The sequence below is a fragment of the Leptidea sinapis genome, chromosome 11 (genome assembly GCF_905404315.1).
Source record: "Leptidea sinapis chromosome 11, ilLepSina1.1, whole genome shotgun sequence".
Taxonomy (NCBI): Eukaryota; Metazoa; Arthropoda; class Insecta; order Lepidoptera; family Pieridae; genus Leptidea; species Leptidea sinapis.
Genome location: NC_066275.1, coordinates 4,485,018 through 4,509,901, shown reverse-complemented (window position 1 = coordinate 4,509,901; position 24,884 = coordinate 4,485,018). Strand labels below are relative to the sequence as shown.

Sequence of the window (24,884 nt, the reverse complement as noted above, 5' to 3'; positions counted from 1 at the left end):
GACCTAGATCTACAGGTTCCTCTAGATCTAAAACTGACGGAACAGATTCCACCATGATCTGGTGGTGGTATCGTGTTCTTCTAGTATTATTTCTTATGCTTATATGCAGCGTTATGGTGATAAGAGTACTAAAGCTCTCGCAAATCACCAATTGAGATATTACTGGAGAAGGCTACGGAGTGGGGTTAGTTGAATCTTAATCATTTTAGCCATTATAATGCGCTAAGGTAAAGTCACGCGTTCGTTATTCTTGTTACTCGATGATATTCTCCTTGGTGTCTTGCCGATGAGCTGGGTATTGCGTTTTCGTTATTAAATAGCCTAATCATGGCGTATTGCTCTCATCTCCTCGCTTATGTAAACCAGTAGCTTGAAATATGGAATTGGAGTTGCTCGAACTGACCAGTTCTAGTTCCTATTCTGTGAGCGGTTTGATGTTCAAATAGTGTTTTTTATGTGTATTTATGTATGTTTAACTGAGTATATTATATTAATTATATCGTTTTATTGTACCCATAAAATTAGCTATTTGCGACAAGATAATTTGCGTAATAATGTGTTAATATTATTAATATTATAAAATGAAACATAACTTTAATTTCCTATGAATAAAAAAATATATAAACTGTAATAAAAACAATTATAATTTGATTGTCTTATTCTTAGTAACAAATATATCATTATAATTATATCGACACGAAACATAGGCGTCAAGCTCATCACTATTGTAGAGATTTCTGCTAGATAACGCTTAAAATCACATAATATTATAAATAAGAGTGTGACAGAATACCTTCCCAGTGACGTGACGATATGAAGCATGCGTGGATTGTGGTAAGACGATTTTGTTTTAAGTTATTGTCACTTCTTAGACACATCAATCATTGGTAATACTTAGTCTGGCCATAAATACTGTTACAATTAAAAAATTAATAAGATATTACATTTGAATTTCGAATCTGTCATTTTTATATGATTGTTCATTGTGTTCTCTCATTTTGGCGCCAATACATTGTACAATATTTTGCGATGTTAAAATAGAGAATATTAAATTATGACTGCTGTGGTAGCTTATAAGTGAATTATTTCTTATCCATATTATTATTATATTTTAAGTTTAAGCATGTAAAGAGTGTAATTTGTTACTTGCCCAAATAAATAAATAAATAGAGTGGGGTGATAACAAGAACCGAATCGCTGTGATTGCATTACAGAAAGCAGGTATGCAGCCAAATGCAATTTTTTTAAACTCTCCATACGCTTGGTATTAGTAAAATATTTTTACCGGGCTATTAATAGGTACAATGAGACCTCCTCTGTTTGTGAAAGGAAAAGATCCGGCCGTCCACTTAGTGTTCGTACGAAAAAGGTGGTCAAAGCAGTAAGGGAAACAATTCGGTCGGAAAGAAAGGTCCGACAACAAAATATTTTATCTCCATAATACCTTTAATTATTTAAAATATGAGTGAGTTTATGTATTGTACTCAATTACTTTATTTTTCATTAAATTAAATTATTTTTACTAAGTTGTGCAAGTTTGAGTAAGTATTTTAGTTGCATCGCTTCACATACACGCACAGAATTTAATAAATATATTTTGATATTATATAGAAAAGTGCGTAAATCTATATTTCTGGCCAGACAGGTTATCAGAGCTTCACAAAAAACTATTTACGAAAATAATTATTTATTTTTACAGTCAAGACTTCCAGACCTATCTCCTGTTAATTCTTTTATTAAACTTTTGGATGATGAATAACGAGACGCTCTTTTATATTTTGTAACAGACCTCATGGCTGACCCAGACAAGGGTACTTGCTCAATTAATGAGTGGATCCTGCATTTACTCTGATATTAATAATTAACAAGTTGGTTCCTATTAGCTTCAATTAAACCAATCTATAAATTCTTAACACAATTATTTTCAAATTACGATTCATTTCTTAACATCCATAAATAACGCATCAATATTATATAAATACTAGTGGACCCAACAGACGTTGTCCTGTACACACGTTTTAAATTTGCAAAATCTGTCCAGCCGTTAAGAGGAGTTCTTATTTATATGGACGGAGAGAATTATATTATATGGACAGAATTGAGAATCTAAACCAATCTCAAATTCACTGAAACAAACAAAAATATCATCAAAATCGGTCCAGCCGTTTAGGAGGTAGTTTAATTGTGAATCTAAACCATTCTCGAATCCACCTGAAGACACACACCAATATCAAATTCACTGGAACACACAAAAATATCATCAAAATCGGTCCGGCCGTTTAGGAGGTAGTTCAATTGTGAATCTAAACCATCCTCGAATCCCCTTGAACTCACACAAAAAATTTCATCCAAATCGGTCCAGCCGTCTAGGAGGAGTTCAGTGACATACACACTCACAGAAGAATTATATATATAAAGATTATAAATATTAATATAAATACGATTATTAATTATTATTCTAGTTAATATTCCTTTTATATTCTCTAATGAAATATTGCATCCCAATATTTTTAATTAGTAATTTAATTATTTGTATAGTTATATTTTCCTCGTGCGTACAAAGACGCTTTCGTCTTTGCAATGATTCAACAGAAGCATAACACATTGTATCAATGTTCAGTGATGTAACACGTATCTACTTGGTAGCCGCTATTAAATGTGATAATCACATCACATCACCGACATACAACAATCCGTCAGTCATTGTCGGTGATTCATTGTAGCCCATGACGTGTTGTCTTGCAACAGAGTACATATTAAAACTCTTACAAACATAACACTATCAACAATTATAAAATAAATATACATTACAGAAATGTGCGTTGAACATCGAAATTAAACTACAGCTAGAACCACCAGGCAGTTTACCAGTGGGAGGCTCCTTAGCACAGGATGCCGGCTAGATTATGGGTACCACAACGGCGCCTGTTTCTGCCGTAAAGCAGTAATGTGTAAGCATTATTATGTTTCGGTCTGAAGGGCGCCGTAGCTAGTGAAATTACTGGGCAAATGAGATTTGACAACTTATGTCTCAAGGTGACGAGCGTAGTTGTAGTGCCGCTCAGAAGTTTAGGTCACATATTAATCCATATCTCATTAAAGCTAATGTCATTAACATGGAATATCGCAACGGTTACACCTAGCTACTCTTCTCTTTGGAATTGTGACGACCAAGACTACATAATGTGTTTTTCTTTATTCTTTTTTTAATTTTATTGTTTACTGGCACTCCGACAGTTAACCAGGTAGATGCTGAAAATCAGCGCTGCAGCCAGTATTGGTTTACAGTATGAGCTGAGCATCGGCCTTTTCCTTTGCCACACAGCCACATATTTAGTTAAGTTGTGATTAGGAATATATATTAAGTATTTAGATTGTATTTTTATGTATGTGGTATGGAATTTTTTTTTCTTATTCTTATTCTTAATGGGCAGGGCGTATCAATTACCATCAGCTGAGCGTCCTGCTCGTCTCGTCACGTATTTTCATAAAAAAAAGACCGAAACGTTGGCTTGGGTGGTTCGTGTCTTGAACCAGGTGCAGAGTTTTGCTGGGAAGTCCATAGTAATGCTTATAGTGTGTCTTGTTTTACTCCATCTACGATAACCTCTTCATCAGTATGTCTTCACTCCTTTTTGTGATTTGTGTGAGTTATATTTCATTATGTTTTTTTTTTTTATTATTTTTTATTAAACTACGGATTTGTTGCATTCCTACTGTAACAGCATTAGGATAGAGTTTGTACCTATGTCTAACATTTTAATATAACAAATGCGTTCAAGAAAATAAATGAAAAGGTTCTTAATTTGTAACAATATTAATGGGCAGATAAGTTATAGTATACTTAGATACCACGAACATTTAAAAGCACAAACAGTTGTTATTAATTGATCAAAGGTGAAAATGGGTGCACTTTAGGGTAGATATATATGTATTGGTTTTTATGGTAATAATATTTATTTACTTAAGGCACTAAACTAATCTATGACACTTGTTAAATGACTTTAAATATTGATTCTACTTGTGAGTACGCGGAACTCTTATTCTTATTAATTGGTTACAATAGTTAAAATGGTTACTCGGACCGGCCCTGTAATGTTTATAGAATAATGGTTAACGGTAACTGGGACCGGCCTGATCAATGGTTAAACACGCACTGCCTTACTGAAGGCAACACGTGGTTATAAGTAATTAATTTTATCTACTAAGCAATATTTGTAATATAATGCTGTTCAATGGATTTACTTCGAACAATAAGTGTACGGAGTCCGTTTTTTTTGTTATAAGCTAAATACTCTAAAGTGATATTATCACAGAGTAGTGAGCAGGAAGGTATTTAAAGTAGCCGTTGTGACAGTACTCTGTCTCTTGCGTCACAGAATCACTTTCTCTCAAATCAGTATGTCACTAACCTCTAGCGTTCCACAGCATAGATAATACAGTCATCAACTTTAAATCTAAGTTCATGAATACAATGTTTATTAAATCATGCGTGTAGTACAATTATATGAGTTTATTAGAGAGAATTATTTTGTACATTTGGCATAGCTTATTAAAACGTTTGTAGCTAATTAAAAAATATAATTTTTCAAAAGTACGTAGGTAATAAATACAATTGTATTTTATGTGTTTTGGCAAAGCTATGTACACCGTAATAGTTGCACATATCAGACACGTTACCCTGTATGTATAAAACTAGTTTGAAAGGATAATATTTGTTATGTGGTTGTATTTAATAAATAAATAAATTCAAGGTATGAAATAAAGTGCATTTAAAGTTTTCATATTAAATTGTAGGATGGTATTTATATAATAATAATAATTGAATAATTTATAGCTACTATGGCCCACATAAATGTCATAATACAGCCAGATATAATTATAAGTACATAAATGATTAAATTATTAAAAAAATTGAATTTTACATTATAATTAATATCAAAGCCCTATATTCCTCAGTCACTGTGTGCAACGTGCAGTTCACAACAGCGGTTTACTTAAACACAGTCGCTGTACGATCTTTGCATATAGTCAGTCCACAGGCTGCATATATAAGGTGCAGTAGGCCCTAAAAATAGTAATCTTAAGATCAGAAGAGCGCCTTGCAAACCTACGGATCACGATATTAGCTCTTACCGACATCGCCCTTCGTTCCCGCTCAACATCTGCGTCATCCTTCAGGGAAGGTGTTACTTAATGGCCAAGATATTTAAACAGATCAACTGTTTTTTATGAACATAATATTTAGATGAGCTGTATCTTTTTAAAAGTCTTATGAAGTCTTATATTATATTTGTCTAGAAGAAGAAATAACGAAATGTACGAAATAATGAACTTATACAGATTAACTGTGACATCTTCACTTAATAAAAATTACATAGTAATAGTTTAAACACTTGAATTGACTAAAAGTAGTGTTAACTTTATGATTTGTTGTTTCTAATATGATTTGTTACGAAGTTGTGCATTCTGAATGCTCTGTCATTTAAAACAACTACTAGAAATGTTGTTAAATTTATATTTAAAGATATTTGTACCTTTAAACAGAAAATTATAAATTAGACACACGATCAGTAGGAACCTTAATTTGTATTTATTATCAATGATTTTGCTGGGTGTTAAGTTGTTCAAATCTTCTCCTTACCCGACCAAATCTTGTATACTCTTGTTATGTTATCTGTCATCTAGTACGTCACATTGTTTTGGTTTTAATAAAAGTGAGTGATTTGGGCTCATTTCTCTTTTGTGTCATTATTTACTTGACTGCTTCCCAGTTTGCACCTTCCAATAAATAATAAGTAATTTTAGGTGAATATTTATTAAATCAAACTCTAAATACGTATGAATGAATATATTGACAGACTGGGATCTAACGTTCAATTATTATTTGGCCCCAATTGATTGTTTATTTCCAGTTCCCTAGAGGCTGACTACATGTTCCCAAATGATCACTACATTCTACCATACAGTCGAACTGTCTGGGCCCATATTCTGGTAGTGAGGACTTTTTTTCATTCATCAATCATAGTACCTATAATTATTTAATTTTTTTTTATGAAAATAAGTTTTTTTAAGACGAGCTTGACTTCAGCTGATGGTAATTGTTACGCCCTGCAAATTACAATGCAGTGCCGCTCAGGATTCTTGAAAGTCCCAAAAATTCTGAGCTCGTCACCTTGAGACATAAGGTGTTAAGTCTTATTTGCCCAGTTATTTCACCAGCTACGGCGCCATTCAGACCGAAACACAGTAATGCTTACACATTACTGCTTCACGGCAGAAAAAGGCACTGTTGTGGTACCCATAATCTAGCCGGATTCCTGTGCAAAGGAGCCTCCCACTGGTACCTGATACATACCTATTAACAAGACTGTTATTGTAGTATCTGTATTCATGTAATAACTACTAATATATTTCATGTGTTGTCTGTGTGTATGACCAACAGTGAGACAACCACCAGTGGTTGGTAGTTATATTCTCGACCTAAGCACAGAACTAAATTATTGTTCTGGATTTTGGGCTACACCGTGAGCAAAATAGATGTTGGATAACTAAACCTCTTGTCTTATTTCGTTGATTTCTTCGAATCGCGGAATTCTACTGCTGTATGGGATAAACATGTACAGACGCGGCACCGCTTTTTCGTGTCGAAAGTACATCTAAAGCGGTAGGTGCACGAGTGATAGCTGCTAATAATATAAAGCACAGGCCAATATACATCCTTCGATGGTGGTATAGCTTCCATAATACATATCTCTTTCCTTTGGGGTTGAGACAATATTATGTTCATGTAGTCTGACAGCTCTCCACAGCACCATAACACCGACACGTGACCTGGTCTGGCACGGGCCTCTGTCATATTAATAAGTTTGACAATTTAAAGAGGTAATTTCGCCTGCTTTATGAAAGGGAGAAAGAAAGAAAACAAAGCACCTTATCTACAGATTGCAACATAAATTATATTTTTTATTAATAATAACATAATAGGTATTTTTCTTTATTAAATTATTTAAATAAAAAGGAAACTTAACTTTTAACTATCTAAATTAGACAGCTAAAGTTTCAATAAATACGACTCCACTTAGGTGCAACTGTAGGTATACCAACAGAACAGGTAGAAAACTGATAAAATATTCTCGACGTTATCTGAATTTTTGTCAAAATCTGATAAAAATATTTATTTTCATCAAACTGGTGTTTGGTAATTGTTTTAAATTTTTATCTAGTGTTGTATACAGAACTTGGTGGAAAAAAATATTATTATAGTTTCGCCTATCTTCACAGTGAATTAGAGACTCAATGATATATATACCTGATATAAGTCAGTACATGTAATGGTGTGGTGCTCGTGAAGATCACCTTAGCCCTTTGCTCTTGCATGAGCATTTCTGTACAACTTTCCCATAATTATGGATTTCCCATAATATATAATTATATAGAATTTACCATTCCATGGATGATAGAAGATTATTGCTATAATGGATATTCTTATGAAAGCAAAAAATATAACCATATTCTTAGCACGCATACGTGTTATCTTTTTAAGCTGTAAACTGTGTAAAAACTTAAAATTAAACAATTTCGGTGTTTGCTATTCGTTTGACAGCAACGACTCATTTATGATTTACATCTAATATATAAAATTATCATGTCGCGTTTTTTTTTTTTAATTTTTTTGACATTTTTTTTTAATTTGCTTGATTATGAGTCAGCATTAAAAAATACCCACAACTTCAAATTTTCACCCATCTGCGATCAACAGTTACTTTTGTATCGTGATTTTAATATCGGCAATACAACGTTTGCTGGGTCAGCTAGTAATTAATAATATTATATTCTCAATTGAAATTTAGACAAAACACTTTTTACATAAATATTATAATTCATATTAAATCATAATATGTTTAATTATAATTAATCATAGTATGTTTAAAACAGGACATAATTTTGGCATATTTTCTCATCGCCGCGGCAGAATGTCTACAAGAAACCTCGGATGATAAAAACGTCACGTCGTTATTTCCAGTAAACACAACTAAGATTGAAAAATCCGAAGAAGAAGTTATCAATATAACTGATGTGCCCTCATCTCTTAATGAAAACAAGACTAATGAAAATGAAAGTAAAGGCAAAACTGACAGTAATGGAGAAGGTAAAAATACCAAATTTGATACAGCAATTTGGCACATAGATGCTAAACTAGTTGAACCAAATATTAAAGATAATAGTACAAAGCTTAATAAGACAGAAAATAAAGTATTTAAGCCAAGCCAACAATTAGGTACTTTTTACGGTGAAAATGCATTTATTGTACCAAAACTCAAAGATTCTGATTCATTCACACCGGTGATCAATAACCCATCTGTGAACCATAACAGGTTAGTAAAAGTAATTACGTAGGATAAAAAAATATTGTGTATGTGAACTTTATATACGTAATTGATTGGAAGGTTTCTTTGTTTTCATTTATTGTATACGTTTCATATTAATTTTAATTCATATAATAATAATAATATAAGCGTTTATACAGATAGTAGAATTTACATATTATAGATTTACTACTATCCTTAACTAAGTATCTATCACTATCCGTTTTTCTCTTGAAAAAGGCCTCTTCCAACTTTTTCCACTCTTTAGCCATGTCTTGCCTGCTATTATACTAAGTTCACCTGACTATCTCCTGTATTGTTTCCCCCTGTTTTCTTTTTAGGTTTCTTGATATCTGTGATATATTTGCTCCATTAATTGTCTATACCCCGAAGGGTGTGTCCCGTCCAGCGTCATTTAAGTTTTCATAAAGCATTGTTACATTAGTTTTTTTATGTTTTCGTTTATTTGATACAACTGACTAGAAAATATAGTTAAAATATCGTTCAACAAGTTCAAAGGTAAATGTTTTTTGTGTGACTAAGTTCTTCAGACAAATTCACTTCCTTTATTCGGTTTATAGTTCACCAAATGACGTTATCAAAACGAAATTGAGGATACCATACTACCCGACACCTTATAAATATGAAGATGTTAAGTTGAGAGACAACAGCCACACACTGCTCGACTCAAAGCCAACAGCAGAGGTTCCCGTGAAGATACCGGCCGGTGGGCTGTACAAATATCCTGATCCATTTAAAGAGAAACCTAGTTCTGACGGAGGACATGATGATTTTGGATTGGAATTTGACAATGATTCAATGAAAAATTCTATGAAAAAGCGGTGAGTGATCAGTCTGTAATAAAATAAATATTGTAAATTAGCTATTAATTTTATGATTTGTAAAGGCTTAATTCTTCAGTAAATTGTCGCAAAAATATTTTTTATTAAAATAAATAAAAATTAACGTTATTAAATATTGATAACGATTAATACTAACTGACCCGACAAACCTTATTTTATAAATAAGGTACTTCGAAAAATATAGGTTCTGGGTAAGTTATCACCAACATATCAAATAGCAAACCTTCTCCAAAACGTTAAATGAAGTATAAATTATTCTGTTTGGCTCAGCAGTTTTTGCAATATTCTAACCGAAGGCTTTTGCCTTTATCCGTGCCGTCTCTCCATTTATTAGTATATATAGTCATATCAACTACCATTGGATCACCTAAGTTATAAAATAAAAACTACGTATAATAAAACCGACTTCAAAAACTGAAAAGTATAAAATAAAGTAATAAAGGCTTAATTGCCTGCCCGCTTTTGTGGTTGTTTTGTTCTAGACGAGTACTAGTACCAGTGCCTTGCACCGAATGTCGGCTAGATTATGGGTACCACAACTGCGCCTATTTCTGCCGTGAAGCAGTTATATGTAAGCATTACTGTGTTTCGGTCTGAAGGGCGCCGTAGCTAGTGAAATTACTGGGCAAATGACACTTGACATCTTATATCTCAAGGTGACGAGCGCAGTTGTAGTGCCACTTAGACTTTTTGGGATTTTCAATAATCTAGAGCGGCATTGTAGTTTGCTGGGCGTATCAATTACCATCAGCTGCACGTCCTAACGGACGAGATGAGCAGGACGTTATGAAATAAGTTTCATAAAAAATCAAGCCATCCCGCTCAAAGTCACGCATGGCGGGTGTAGGTACCTGCTTACATTTGACTTGGCACCGACATCAGCCACCATCCACGTAAACAAAAATATTCATAAAAAAAGTACTGGGCCAAACTATGTTAATTTTTAAAAGAACCAAATGACAAACATATTGCATCAAATTATAGATGAATCATGCAAATCGGGTCATAAATCTACATACATAAAAAATACCGATTGAATTGCCAACCTCCTACTTTTTGAAGTCGGTTAAAAAGAGAAAATATCTTAAATAGTTAGAACAAAAGAAAGAGACTAATAAATGCATAAATCAAATGTATTTTAGTGAGTGAAAGGTGTAACACGAAGATAAAGACGTATGTAATAAATCTATAACAATCATTATACTCGGAAAGAAAGCTAATTGATCTCGTTAAGCTGTATATACAGGCGTCCCTTTATTTCTATTCGAACATTTTATAAAAATTACTTGCCTCGTCTGGGACTCGAACCGACTTGAATGTAAAAAAAAACACCCCTTCTTTTATGATGCCAATCGAAAGAATGGCCAAAAACTAATAACTCTTCTTAAGTAACATAGTATTTGAAAAGAAAGGAGCAACGTAAAACGTTTGAGCCAAATTTCAAGAAAGTTATTTATTGCCAACGACGACGTTCGAAAAGTAGAGATATTATAATTCCATAGATAGCATTGATTATTCGTAAATAAGTATCCACTTTATAATTAAAATACTTTATAACATTTTTTTAAGTTTAAAAGCGATACGAGAACGTGGGCGAGTTACAAATAGAATTGTGCCATATCATATCAAGTATTGACCATAAAACGATAAGAAAATCAAGAGGCAGCGGACTCATTAAAAGATTGGCGATATGCGTAAGACAGGAGGGATCACATTTGGAGCATTTAATTAATTAATTAACAAAAAAATTCCCACTATGTGACTACTTTCTCATATCTAGGTACATGTCATAAAAGTAGGAGTGTTTTTTTTACATTTCAGTCGATTCGATTCCCACATGAGGCAAGTAATTTTTAGTAAATCTTTGAATGCAGAATAACTAAATTTTACAAATAACATAAAGTCTTCTTTCAGTAAAATACCCTACCTACGCGATATTTAAGGTACTTTCCCTTCATGTCCCATAACTTTGGGACACCCTGTATATATAAAAATAGGTAACTTACTCTGTGCTCGCTCATAATTAGTTTTTGACCCTGGCTATTGATACACGGATTTGTAACGGTGCTATGCTTTTACTCTGCTCGCATTCGGCTTGTGAATCGGATTCTGAGTAATTATTTTCACTACCTACTGAAAAATGTATGTTACTGATTACTGCTGTATTGCTTAAATTCGCTTCGTAAATAAGCCATTATTTCTCGAAAATAGTAAAAGATAAAAAATTGTTATTGTGGGTTATTACTAAGAGATAGACATATACCCACCATCGCGCACTTTTTCGTCGAATAACAATGTCTTCATTTAGGATATCACATTAGAAAACTCTAAAATTATCAGTGTTTCTCTACTATCATCATAATCTTCATTGTCATTTAGCTGGAAGACGTCCACTTCTGCGTCTTTTGTTGCGTGTATAATTTATAGATGCTTGTCTATCTGTAGGTAACTTGCATTGATTTGTTCTATATTAATTAATATGATTATAATCATCAGTCACACACTACGTTCAATACATCTCACATTCAAATTATCCATAAATAAATTTTACTGAATCGACAAGCAAACCCATAGTATCTGGGCAATTATATATAGTATATTATGTGCATAACTCATAAGTAATACAAATAATAGTTTTTTATTAATATTAAAGGCAAAAAATTGCATAAGATGTGTATTAAATTAAATTTTTAGTTATTTGATACTTTTCAGTTTTTCAAGTCGGTTTTTTTTAAACGTTGTTTATATTTTATTTTTAACGTTTCAGTGTCAGTTAGTAATAATATATAATCAACTTGAATGAAAACTCCAAAAAAACCGTACACAGAAAACAATTATGTCATCCAGGTAGACGAAAATTTTTAAATATAAATGTTCATAAAATGAAAACTACTGGGCCAAACTATGTAAAATGTATGGTACCAAATTGCATCTATTTCGCATCAAACAAAAAAAGAATTACGTAAATCGGATCATAAATCTCAGAGTAATCGGTGTACATACATAAAAAAAAATACCGATCGAATTGTTAACCGACTTCCAAAAGGAGGAGGTCGTCTTGGAAGTCGGTTAAAAACGTACCGACATAGCTTTAGCATATCTTGATTTTGTGACAAAAAATCTCCTGTCTAGATGCATTATCCAGGGAGAAAAAAGGGCAATACGTTTGTATGGAAACGCTGCTAGCGTCCCCTCTTAATTGCGTTCTTAATAGTTTATACTTCTATAGTCGTTTTACATCTTTTTCTTGTTTTGTAATATCAAATTTAATCAGTAATAGAATTAAGGAAATATTATAAATAAAATTCTGAAAGTACGCAAGTACACATGCAAACTCTCTTACGAATTATATCTTAAAGGCATATTCCTTTAGAATTTTTTTTGATGTCATTTTTAATATACTAGATACTACTACCGCTTCGGAACCAAATGGTGCTCTGAGAGAGAAGAAGACACGCAAGAAACTCTCCCAGCATTCTTTTTTTGCGCTCTTTTTAATAAAATATACAATATTTTATTGTCATTGCTTTTGCTATAAATAATCATAATCTAGTCCCAGGCTATCCGATAACTTAGGTATGGAGTAGTAGGATTTACGAAAGAGCCATTTTTTAATAAAACATTTAAATTTTTGTATTGATAATGCCTGAACAGTGGCTGGGACTTATTATAAAAGGGTATAATTTACCCCTTAATCTTATGAAGCCTACTAGAATTAGTAACAAAGTTTCGAATCACCTCAGTTCATGATCTTTTAGTTAATTTTATTGTTTATAATTATTAAGTACGGTTGCAATAACCACATAGGAACCTATGAATAGTTTAGACAATGTGGAACTAGTTTAGAACTGAGTCGTAAGTTCAAAATAATTGCTCCAGCTAAATTCATTAAAATTTTCAAGGTTTCAAAAAAAATGGGAAGCCTATGGCTTCTTACTATTTTTAAAAACTCCCCAGAACATTGGCCAATAAAATGAGCCAAATTCAAAATTTAGCTTTGGACGTCAACTTCTCGGCCATCCTGTATACAGCATACCTGCCCTTGAGATTTGGAACTTAAAACTCCCTGGAAGATTTTAATGTAATTTATCTTAATTCTCTAATATTTTAACGTTTCAGTCAAAATCCGTGGCACACGCTCCTCAACTTGGTGACAGCGCTGCTGCCGGTCGGCATCATCATATCGGCGCTGACTCCTGGACTCGTCACCCTTCATACCACAGGCAACAAACAGCAGTTAGTATTGTTGACAGCTTGTAGTCCTTTGTAAACAACAACCTCAAACAATCAGAGATGGATGAAAAGAAAAGCTAGTAGAGAAACAAACAGACCGAAAATACTGCAAATGGTTTTATATTTAAAGCGAAATAGCGGATAATACCTAATTTATTTTATGTATCAATTATTGATTACAACAACGAATGTCAAGATCTTGCAGTTAAAATGCTTCTTAAAAGTGTGCCTAAGCCCGCACAGATTTGATTAGGGCTTTTAAATGGTCTTACGGATTATTGTTCCCTTCTTGTGAAATCGCTGTTCCATAGTACTACTGTCACTGTCGTGGTCACATGATTTTTCGCATAAACAGCTTATTTTAAACTATACCAAACATGCTCAATATAATAAAGATCCGCGCTGCTGGCTCGTTCGCTCTCACCTTTTCGCAATGTTGTCGAACTTGTGCAGCGACGTAGAGTCGGGCATTATCTTCCATTAGAGTGGCCATGTAAGATACCAGGTGAGCTTTTTAAACTTCTGTTACATAGTGCTGTGTCTTCATACCACATCTTCTACTGTTTTGACGAACCATGTCGATGAACAAACGTTCTGTTCGCTCGATCATCAAAATGCCATCCCACACCGTACACGAACCGTCTCCAAAATAAACAGGCTCCTAAATGAAACTTGTATATCACTCTCCACGTCGAAGATAGACTCTTCTTCAGCCGTTCGCACCATTTAAACATGTCCTACAATCATCGGTGAACAATGTGAAGGCCCATTGCTCTTCAGTCCAATTAAGTTGTTCACGCTCAAATCTTACACGAGCTTGACGGTGAGCTGTAGACAGCTTTGGACCATTTGATGGTCTAAAATGGGTGATTGCCGTTTCCTTAAGTTTACTCCGCGTACTTCATTCAGTTTTGTGTTGATGTTTACTGAAGTGAGGAAACGATTCCGTTTGGAAGTTGAGACATTAAATCCGTCGTGATGACGGGGGATTGCTTGAGTTACCCGTACCGCGTCACCTTTTATTAGAACCTGTCTCATCAAATCTTTGGTTTACTCAAGAAACCCTAGATTATAATTTCTAGCAATTGTTCGTTGATCCAAGCCTTCCCGCACCAAAGCCATTATTCGAGCAGCTCGTTTGGAGAAGTATCCATATTTATGGTTACGAAACAGTTGAGCTTTAAAGACTAATAATCTATACTATTGGTCACAATAAATTATGTCGCAAAAAAAAACAAAGAGAACTAATATCAAACTTTAATAACATACGAATTTGATTATGAAAGAGTTTATAATCAAAGAGCATATAAGTACTACGTAATACTATAATATTATCTTTTACTGAAGTTCTATTTTTAATTTATTTATTTTTTATTTTATTAATTAACAGTCTCGACATTTTCATTTAGTTTCATCTAAAAAGTTTGCATACTAAATAAAAATATTTATACATTTAGTATCGACCTTTGACCACTTCAAATGGAAGCTGTAGAGACAGTCCCTTAAAAAAATATAGCTATGTGTTGTTTGTCCGTTTTTCCAATCCTGAGGCTGTCTCTCTACTGATATTTTAATGGCAAAAATGAATAAGCAAACACTTATCATAAAAACAATCGCAGCAAATGATATTGTTCTATTTCATATTCAGAATACACAATATAAGCTGCTGTTGCGAATATTTTATAAAGAATCTGTAACCAGTTGAGGTGAAATGTCTCTTACATAAGGCTGGTGCGTGCCGCGTGCGAGGCTGGCGTGCGGGCCGCATCCGCGTCGCATGCACACAATAATATGTAAAATTTATATAACTTCCTTTATATGTTATATTAATATGTTGCAAAATATCTTAAATAACTTCAACTTAGTTTGTTCCTCTTTCTTCCATTCTTTATGCTGAGAGCATGAAATCTTTAATCTTTTAGTATCAAGTAATGTACAATTTCTTCTTCTTTTTTATTTTGTTAGTTTCAAGTATTACTAAAAGTCGGAACATGCAGTGTTGGTAGGACCGACGATCTGGTCAATATCGCCGGAATACGTTGGATGAGGGCAGTGCAGGACCGTTCGTCGTGGAGATATTTAGGGGAAGCCCTTTGCCCAGCAGTGGATGTCTTCCGGCTGATGATATGACGATGATGAAGTATTACTATAATAAATCCAAATTCTTCCTGCTAAAGAGTATTTACTACTTACAATTGGGAGGCTTCTTTGCACCGGATGCCGGCTAGATTATGGGTACCAAAACGGCGCCTATTTCTGCCGTGAAGCAGTAATGTGTAAGCATTACTATATTTTAGTCTGAAGAGCGCCGTAGCTAGTGAAATTACTGGGCAAATGACACTTGACATCTTACGTCTCAAGATGATGAGCGCAGTTGTAGTGCCGCTCAGAATTTTTTCAATAATCTTGAGCGGCACTGCATTGTTATGGGCAGGGCGTATCAATTACCATCAGCTGAACGTTCTGCTCATCTCGTCTTATTTTCATAAAATAAACAAATAAATAAATAAATTAACAAGTGGTGAGTGTGAGCATTCGATGGAGAAATCGATCAATGCTGATGCATGTGCATGTGTGTGTGGAATGATAGGTGACCAGGTGATCACCCCTACTCTGCAAAACAATCTCTGTCGCCAAGTATTTCCAGATCAAACTTATGGAAGATTTAATAAGATAGTTGTAACGCCAATAGTTCACTTCTAACTGAACTGACTATTAGAAGGAGCGACATGCTCTGTGCTTCCCTGTATCTCTGTGTACTCTACACTACAGATGATATATTGAACCGTGCTCGACTGGTAAATATGTCCTGTATACTTCATATATCTTGAGTTATACTGATAAAAATTCTTGAACCGATCGGAATAATACTAATACGAGATGCAGCGTGCTTCAGAGAAGGTATCTATATAATTTATGGTGATTACTTATTCCAACACCTATATTTTTTTGCCCTGTACTTTCCCCGGCGCATAAAAAGAATAGGGGAGTCCCAGGCCCATGGGTGTCGTAAGAGGTGACTAAGGGCTGTTTTGAAGTGGGAGAGTCACGCTGCCGGCCTTGTGTTTCCTTACGGAGACGCAGATATCTCGAGCCAGCGATACGTCAAATTTAACGTACCCCGGGTACAAAATTGAGCACAATTTTTGCCAGATACCCCGACGTGTGTACGTTAGGGAGGATATCTGCTGTTGCCGTCTCGGCAATTTTGAGGGTAGGGATCTGTCCACTGTCTGGCTCCGCGTAGATTTAGAGGACCACGTCCGCATCTATGCGTGTGTCTACAGGTCCCATAGTGGTAACGCAGAAACCGATTATCTCATGGGCTGCGTTCAAGTGGCAATTGACGACGTGCTTGCACAGATGCCTCCGGTGAAATCGTAGTCTTGGGTGATTTCAACGGGCACAATGCTAAATGGATGGTGATCCAAGTCACGTACCACAGACTACGCAGGGCGATCTGTGCATAATTTTGCATTGGCGTATGGTCTGTCCCAATTGGTTGAGTCGCCAACGCGGCTCCCGGATGTGGATAGCCACATGCCGTCCTTATTAGATCTTCTGCTGACTACACATCCCGATGGTTACCAGCTCTTTGTCGACGCCCCTCTCGGAACGACCGACCATTGCCTGGTCAGGAGTGTAGTGCCTATCCGACGCCCACGTCGCAGACCACCAGCGACTCGCCGCGTTTGGCACTACAAGTCAGCAGATTTGGGATAGGATGCGTTCCTTTTTTGCTTCCTGCCCTTGGGGCAGGGTTTGTTTCCCTGCGGATGATCCTAGTGCCTGCGCCGCTGCAGTAGCTGATGTGATACTACAGGGCATGAATATTTTTATACCAAGCTCTGTAGTACCGATCGGTGTCAGATCACAGCCTTGGGTCGATGCGTCAGTTAAAGCAGCATCTGACTGCAATAAACAGGCGTATCGAACTTGGGTTGCGCCACTGGGCACAAAGGATCCGAACTGCACAGTTCTTAAGAGGAAATACAACCATGATTTTTTAAGCGGCAAATCACCCGTGCAAAGTCAAAACACGTCGTCAAAATCGGCGAGCAGCTTTCCAGTTACCCGACCGGAACACGCAAGTTCTGGTCGTTGTCGAAAGCTGCTCTGGGTAACTTCAGCCAGCCGTCCATGCCGCCGTTGCACATGTGGAATGACACCCTGGCCCATATGGCAAAAGAGAAAGCCGATCCTCTGTGCGCTATTTTTGCCTCAAACTCGACTCTTGACGACAACGGAAAAACACCGCCGACCATCTCGCGGTGTCAGAGCTCTATGCCTGAAGTACAGTTCAGACAGAAAACTGTTAGGCGAGCTCTGTTTTCGTTGGACGTCAGGATGTCGAGTGGGCCGGATGGCGTTTCTCCAGTCGTGCTTAGAACGTGTGCCCCTCCTGAATGCCGGTGCTAACGCGTTTATTCCGGCACTCTTATTCCAAAGGCATAGTCCCTGACTCATGGAAGTCAGCCCTTGTCCATCCGATCCAAAAAAAAAGGAGATAGTTCGGACTCGGCAACTACAGGCCTATTGCTATTACCTCCCTGCTCTCCAAAATCATGGAGAGCATAATTAGCCGTCAGCTCTTGGTATACCTAGAGGGTCATCAGTTGATCAACGACCGACAATACGGCTTTCGCCATGGTCGGTCAGCAGGTGATCTTCTGGTATACCTAACACATAGATGGGCTGCGGCTATTGAAAGCAAGGGGGAAGGCCTGGCAGTTAGCCTGGATATAGCGAAGGCCTTTGATCGTGTATGGCACAAGGCGCTCCTCTCAAAACTTCCTTCATTTGGGCTTCCCGAGAGCTTGTGCAAGTGGACCTCCTGCTTCCTCACTGGGCGCAGCATACAGGTCGTTGTCGACGAACATTGCTCGAACCCGAAGCCCGTGAATGCTGGAGTGCCCCAAGGCTGTGTGCTATCTCCTACGCTGTTTCTTCTGCATATCAATGATATGTTGGACACCTCCAACATTCATTGCTATGCAGACGACAGCACTGGTGATGCTGTATACACGGGCCATGCAGGTCTCTCTCGGGAAAATGTCAACCAGTGCCGGGAGAAACTTGTGTCTTTTATCGAGTCCTCTCTTGAGAAGGTCGCGGTAAATTGAACCTTGTCCAATTTAACCCCCAGAAGACTCAAGTTTGCGCGTGTCGTATCACCGCTCTTCGACAACACCTCCCTAAAAGCCTCGCCTAGTATCGGAATACTGGGTCTCGAAATCTCGAGCGATTGCCAATTTCGTGGCCATCTGGAGGGCAAAGCCAAATTGGCTTCAATGAAACTGAGCGTCATTAATAGAGCACGGCAATACTTCAAGCCGGCCCACATTCTAGCGCTGTACAAAGCGCAGGTCCGGCCACACATGGAGTATTGCTGTCATCTCTGGTCTGGCGCACTCCAGTATCAGCTCGATCCATTTGACCGCGTGCAACGCAGAGCAGCTCGAATTGTCGGGGACCTAGTGCTCTGTGAACGGCTGGATCACTTGGCGTTGCGTAGAGACGTCGCTTCATTGTGTGTCTTCTACCGCATTTATCACGGGGAGTGTTCCGAAGAGCTGTTTAACCTGATTCCTGCTGCCGAATTCCACATTCGCACGACACGCCACAAGTTATCCCCACCATCTGGATGTGTGGCGGTCCTCCACAGTGCGGTTTACAAGGAGCTTTCTTCCACGTACTACAAAGCTGTGGAATGAACTTCCTTGTGCGGTGTTTCCGGGACGATACGACATGGGTACCTTCAAAAAAAGCGCGTACACCTTCCTTACAGGCCGGCAACGCTCCTGTGATTCCTCTGGTGTTGCAAGAGATTGTGGGCGGCGGTGATCACTTAACAACAGGTGACCCGTACGCTCGTTTGTCCTCCTATTCCATAAAAAAAAGACTAAGAAATACCTATACATTCGCAGTACAAATAATTCATTAAATGATATTAATAATATTAATAAATAATATATTTATTTGCAATATAATGGTGTTAAGATATTATAATAATGAACTTATATGTTTTGCTACCACTATTCCTAGCATGCAAATATTAAACTTAATAAAATTAATATCAGAATTTCTTAATCCATGAATTCCTTAACACTAAAAATTATAAGCATTTAGCCAATTACATAGCTTATTCTTAAATAATCTAGAATTTAAATTTTTAACGCTACTCGGTAACTTATTATAAACACGAACACAATTACATACACAACTTTTATTATATTTAGTCATTTTGGGAACATCATGTAGAACGAGTCTTTGTCATTACGCCGTTACAGTTGATTCCGAGGTATGCAAAATACTAAATGAATATAATATTGGCAGGTATGGCGACTACCACAGATCTGTTTCGGATGTGTCCGATCTGCCCCCGGTGAGCGAACGATGCAGGCGGAGATTGCTGTGCGAGATCCACTCCGAGAAGAACTATGTGCGGTGAGCAGTTTCTTGCATACATCACTAGTTTACCAGTGAGAGGCTCCTTAGCACGGGATGCCTGCTAGATTATATATGTATAGGTACCAGAACGGCGCCTATTTGTAAGCATTACTGTGTTTCGGTCTGTGTTCGCCGAAGCTAGTGAAATTACTGGACAAATGAGACTTGACATCTTATGTCTCAAGGTGACGAGCGCAGTTGTAGTGCCGCTCAGAAGTTTAGGTTTTTCAATAATTCTCAGTGGCACTGCATTGTAATGTTTAATTTAATTTTGTTGGGACATTCCTGCTAGATCACATATTAATCCGTATCTCATTAAAGCTAATGTCATTAACATGGAATATCGCAACGGTTACACCTAGCTACTCTTCTCTTTGGAGTTATGACGACTAAGACTACATAATGTGTTTTGCCGCCTGCAGTTGTAGTGCCGCTTAGAATTTCGGGTTTTTCAAGAATCCTGAGCGCCACTGCAATTTAATGGGTAGGGCGTATCAATTACCATCAGCTGAACGTTCGGCTCGTCTCGTCCCTTATTTTTATAAAAAAAAAGTGCATTTGAAATGTCGTACTTGCTTTCAGAGGTGCGAGGGCCACGCTGGCTAGAGCGTGCTACAAGATCCGCTGCGAGGACCCAGACGCCATGCATCAGCTGCTGTCGTGGCTGCTCAATCATCAAGCTGGACAATCAAATATGTATAGCCCGTATAGCACGTGACAGAAGAGACCAGTACCATAACGAACTCTGTTATAGACCCTTCACCAGATTTGTTAGGCAGACTAATTCCCACACAGAGAATTCGTTAAGAGTTACTTGACAATTGTTTGGTTTCACAATTGAACTACCTCCAAAACGGATGGACCAATTTTGATGATTTTTTTGTGTGTTTCAGTAATTAGTTTAATAAATTTGAATTAAAAATTCTACTTTTAGTGGGATTTTCTATAAAAGCGTATTTTTTTAGTGTTTTTTAACCATTATTTATTAAAATTTAAAACGTGTGTCGGGTCCGCTATTATACTATATATACTACAATCATTATTATATCTATATATATAAAAATGAATTGCTGTTCGTTAGTCTCGCTAAAACTCGAGAACGGCTGGACCGATTTGGCTAATTTTGGTCTTGAATTATTTGTGGAAGTCCAGAGAAGGTTTAAAAGGTGAATAAATAGGAAAATGCTGCTAAATTAAATAAAAACTACAAATTTCTTTTTCCTTTGATGTGTCGATACATAATTTCTATGAGAGAATTTATTGACGCACGGTGTGACAGTTCTGCTGTGAAACAATTTCATTACGACAGCAGGGTGAATATTTTAATAATAATAAAATGTTTTGATGTTATGATATATTATTGACAAATTCATATAAAAACATTATTTTATTTATTATAATATACAGAATAACGTCTGTCGGGTCAGCTAGTTAGGATATAAAATTGAATTAATAGCTGTCACAGTAGTTTTATTATGACAATAATAAAATGAAACTGTTTACAAGTAATTAATTTGTTTTAAGATTAGTGTTTTTATGATTAAAGCATTTGTTTTATACCGTGATAGAACTATTTTTTTTTTATTTTTTATTCACCCTTACTGTGAGAAACTACCAATTGATTTATTTATTAATTTAATGTCAATAAATGCACATATAATGTGCGTGTCTCCAACTCACCTAGTATGTAATAAACAAAATTATATACATACTGTTTGTCACTCGAACCGAATTTTTCCTATTGAATAATATTGTTAATTTCCACATGGGATACTCAAGAGATAAAGCCTATGTTATTATATTTGAAACTAAACGAAAGTTAGTGCTGGTTATATAGTTTCTAATATAAAGGATGGTTGGGTATCACGGACGCTCGCCACGCATGCGCGGGCATGACGCACGCGCCACACACTCACAGCTCGAGGATGCGTGGTACACTGTTCAAGCCCAGAGCGGAGAAGTCATGATGTAATGGAATTAACCATAATCTGTGGTCGGAGTAAATGTTTCCTGATGTAAGATGACAAGATGACACATTCTTCCTGTTTTATGTGATCAAGTATGTAAGTATTTGGCCCATCTGATTTGCAGCAGCATTACCAACCTACAACAGTGACTATCTGGTCTAAGGAGTATCCCGACAGCAATCCAAGACATTGGATGGCCAGTTTAACAGTGGCATATTTAGTATATTAGCGTATTTAGTTCCTTTACAGATCGGTCAAGCCATTCTCGAGTTATAAAAAGACATAGAGCTGTTTCACCTGATTCCGGCCGCCGAATTCCACCTTCGCACGACACGCTACAAATTAGAATTTCATCCGCACCATCTGGACGTGTGGCGGTCCTCCACAGTGCGGTTTTCAAGGAGCTTTCTTCCACGTACTACAAAGCTGTGGAATGAGCTTCCATGTGCGGTGTTTCCGGGACAATACGAAATGGGTACCTTCAAAAAAAACGCTTACACTTCCTTAAAGGCCGGCAACGCTCATGTGATTCCTCTGGTGTTGCAAGAGAATGTGGGCGGCGGTGATCACTTAACACCAGGTGACCCGTACGCTCGTTTGTAATCCTTTTCCATAAAAAAGATGACTACAGACATTTGTAGTAGGTATTGATAGGGGCACGACTTAACTGGGCCCAACTACACATTTCTAATGTCAAAGTTAAAGCTAAAAAACGCACGAACGTTTGATTCGTTAATTAGTTTATCTGTAATGAATAAAGTGCATTAAGTGTTCACAGATATTTACTAGCAAATTACAAAATAATAACTAGATTAATATTAACAAATAGAAGATAAAATTTTATCTAGCGACATGGTAAGATTCGTTAGTTTATATGAGAATGTTAATCTATTGTACACAATACCTATTATTATTTAATACAGAAACAGACGTGCATCTACACGCACGTGTTCAATAAAGACATTTATTGAATACTTTTTCAAATTCAAATTCAAATTCAAATATTTTTATTCAAAATAGGATGTGAAATCACTTATTGAAAGTCAAAAATAAAATTACCACCCATTCCAAAGTGAATGCCTCAGGCCTGAGAAGAATGGGCGCAACAAACTCAGCGGGCTTTTTTTTTCATCAAAAATATGTTTTACAATTAAAGTAACATTTACAAAGTAACATTGTACAATTAAACTTATTATTTAATAGCCTGAGGGCGGTCGCTCCCACACAAACGTTTTTTAACAATTCTTTTGAATAACTAACACCTTTGTTTTGAACATTTTCTGGGATCTTGTTGTAAAAGCATATACATCGCCCCACAAAAGACTTACTAACTCGACTAAGCCGAGTAGTAGGCATCATCAGTTTATGTCTGTTCCTGGTGTTAACATTATGGTTTTGACAGTTTCAGGCAAATTCACTTATGTGCCTATGAACATACATTACATTATCAAGAATATATTGAGAAGCAACAGTCAAGACGTTAATTTCTTTGAATTTTCCTCTCAATGATTCTCTAGGACCTAGGTTATAAATAGCGCGAATAGCCCTCTTCTGCAGCACAAATATTGTGTTAATATCAGCAGCGTTGCCCCATAGCAATATACCATAGGACATAATACTATGGAAATAACTAAAGTATACTAGTCGCGCCGTATCTATGTCAGTTAATTGTCTAATTTTTTTAACCGCGTATGCTGCAGAACTAAGTCTGTTCGCCAATCCTTCAATATGGGGGCCCCATTGTAATTTGGAATCTAGAGTTATGCAAAGAAATATAGCAGATTCCACCGGTTCTATCACCTCTCCGTTTAACAAAACATTTGCATTTACATTTTTGACATTTGGTACGGTAAATTTAATGAATTTAGTTTTCTTGCTATTTAACAATAGGTTATTAGCGCTAAACCAGTACAGATAAAATATCGTACGCTTTGTCATACATAGCTTGTGAAGTGAAGTGTCGTCCGCAAACAATACTACCTTATGTTTTTTCTCTATAAGATTAGGAAGATCATTTATATAGATAAGGAAGAGGAACGGTCCAAGAATAGACCCTTGTGGTACCCCCATACTGAGTGGAGTCCCAGGAGATCTCCTGCCATTCACGTTGACCCTCTGAATTCTATTGTTTAGATATGAAGTCAGAAGATCGAGCGTAGTTCCTTTTATGAATGTTGAACACAATCAAAAGCCTTAGATAAATCACAGAAGATGCCAAATGCATTCTGCGATTCCTCCCAGGCATCAAAAATATTCTTGATCAGCTCAACACCTGCATCCGTTGTTGAACGTCCCCTAGTAAAGCCAAATTGTTTCAAATGAAGTAACTTATGAGAGTTAAAGTAAGTAAGCATTTGGCTTAAAATTATTTTTTCAAAAATTTTACTAAGGGTCGGCAAAAGCGACACAGGACGATAGTTGTTCGGGTCAGAAGAGCATCCCGACTTAAATATTGGTGTAATTTTACTATGTTTCAGAAGGTCAGGAAACACGCCACGATTAATACAATTATTAAATACTATTGCAAGATATGGTGCTATGACATCAATTATTGAACTTATTATTTTAACAGAAATGCCCCATATATCAGCAGTTTTTTTCATGTCTAGAGATTTAAAAGTTTTAATTATTTCTCCAGGGCTAACAAAACTAAAATTGAAACTTTGTTGACATCCTATAACATTTTCCAGAAGAAGTGACTCAGCAACACTGGTGGAGGAGACCAGAGTGTTTGTGATAGACACTGGAATCTCAGAAATTTTTTTCTCAAAAGCAGTAGCAACTTCCTGCTGAGATTGAATTATTGTATTGTTTATTGATAGATTATATTCAATGTTGCGGTCTTTCAATCTTCCAGATTCCCAGTTAATAACATTCCAAGTCATCTTTATTTTATTTGGTGCATTTTTAATTATTTGTCTGATATGCATAGACTTTGCAATAGAACAAACACTTTTAAATAATTTAGAGTATTTTTTAACACACTCGAGAAAAGATGTATC

General features: G+C 36.2%; 1 protein-coding gene across 1 annotated transcript; it reads left to right on the top strand.

Moving 5' to 3' along the window:
- Positions 1 to 1,203: 1,203 nt before the first annotated feature.
- Positions 1,204 to 20,861, top strand: LOC126966963 (uncharacterized; the record flags this gene model as incomplete). Its single annotated transcript, XM_050811279.1, has 6 exons — positions 1,204 to 1,221; positions 7,939 to 8,378; positions 8,951 to 9,211; positions 13,352 to 13,468; positions 19,802 to 19,912; positions 20,498 to 20,861. Coding segments are annotated over 6 exons (1,083 nt in total), but the record flags the coding sequence as incomplete, so codon positions are not given.
- Positions 20,862 to 24,884: the final 4,023 nt, after the last annotated feature.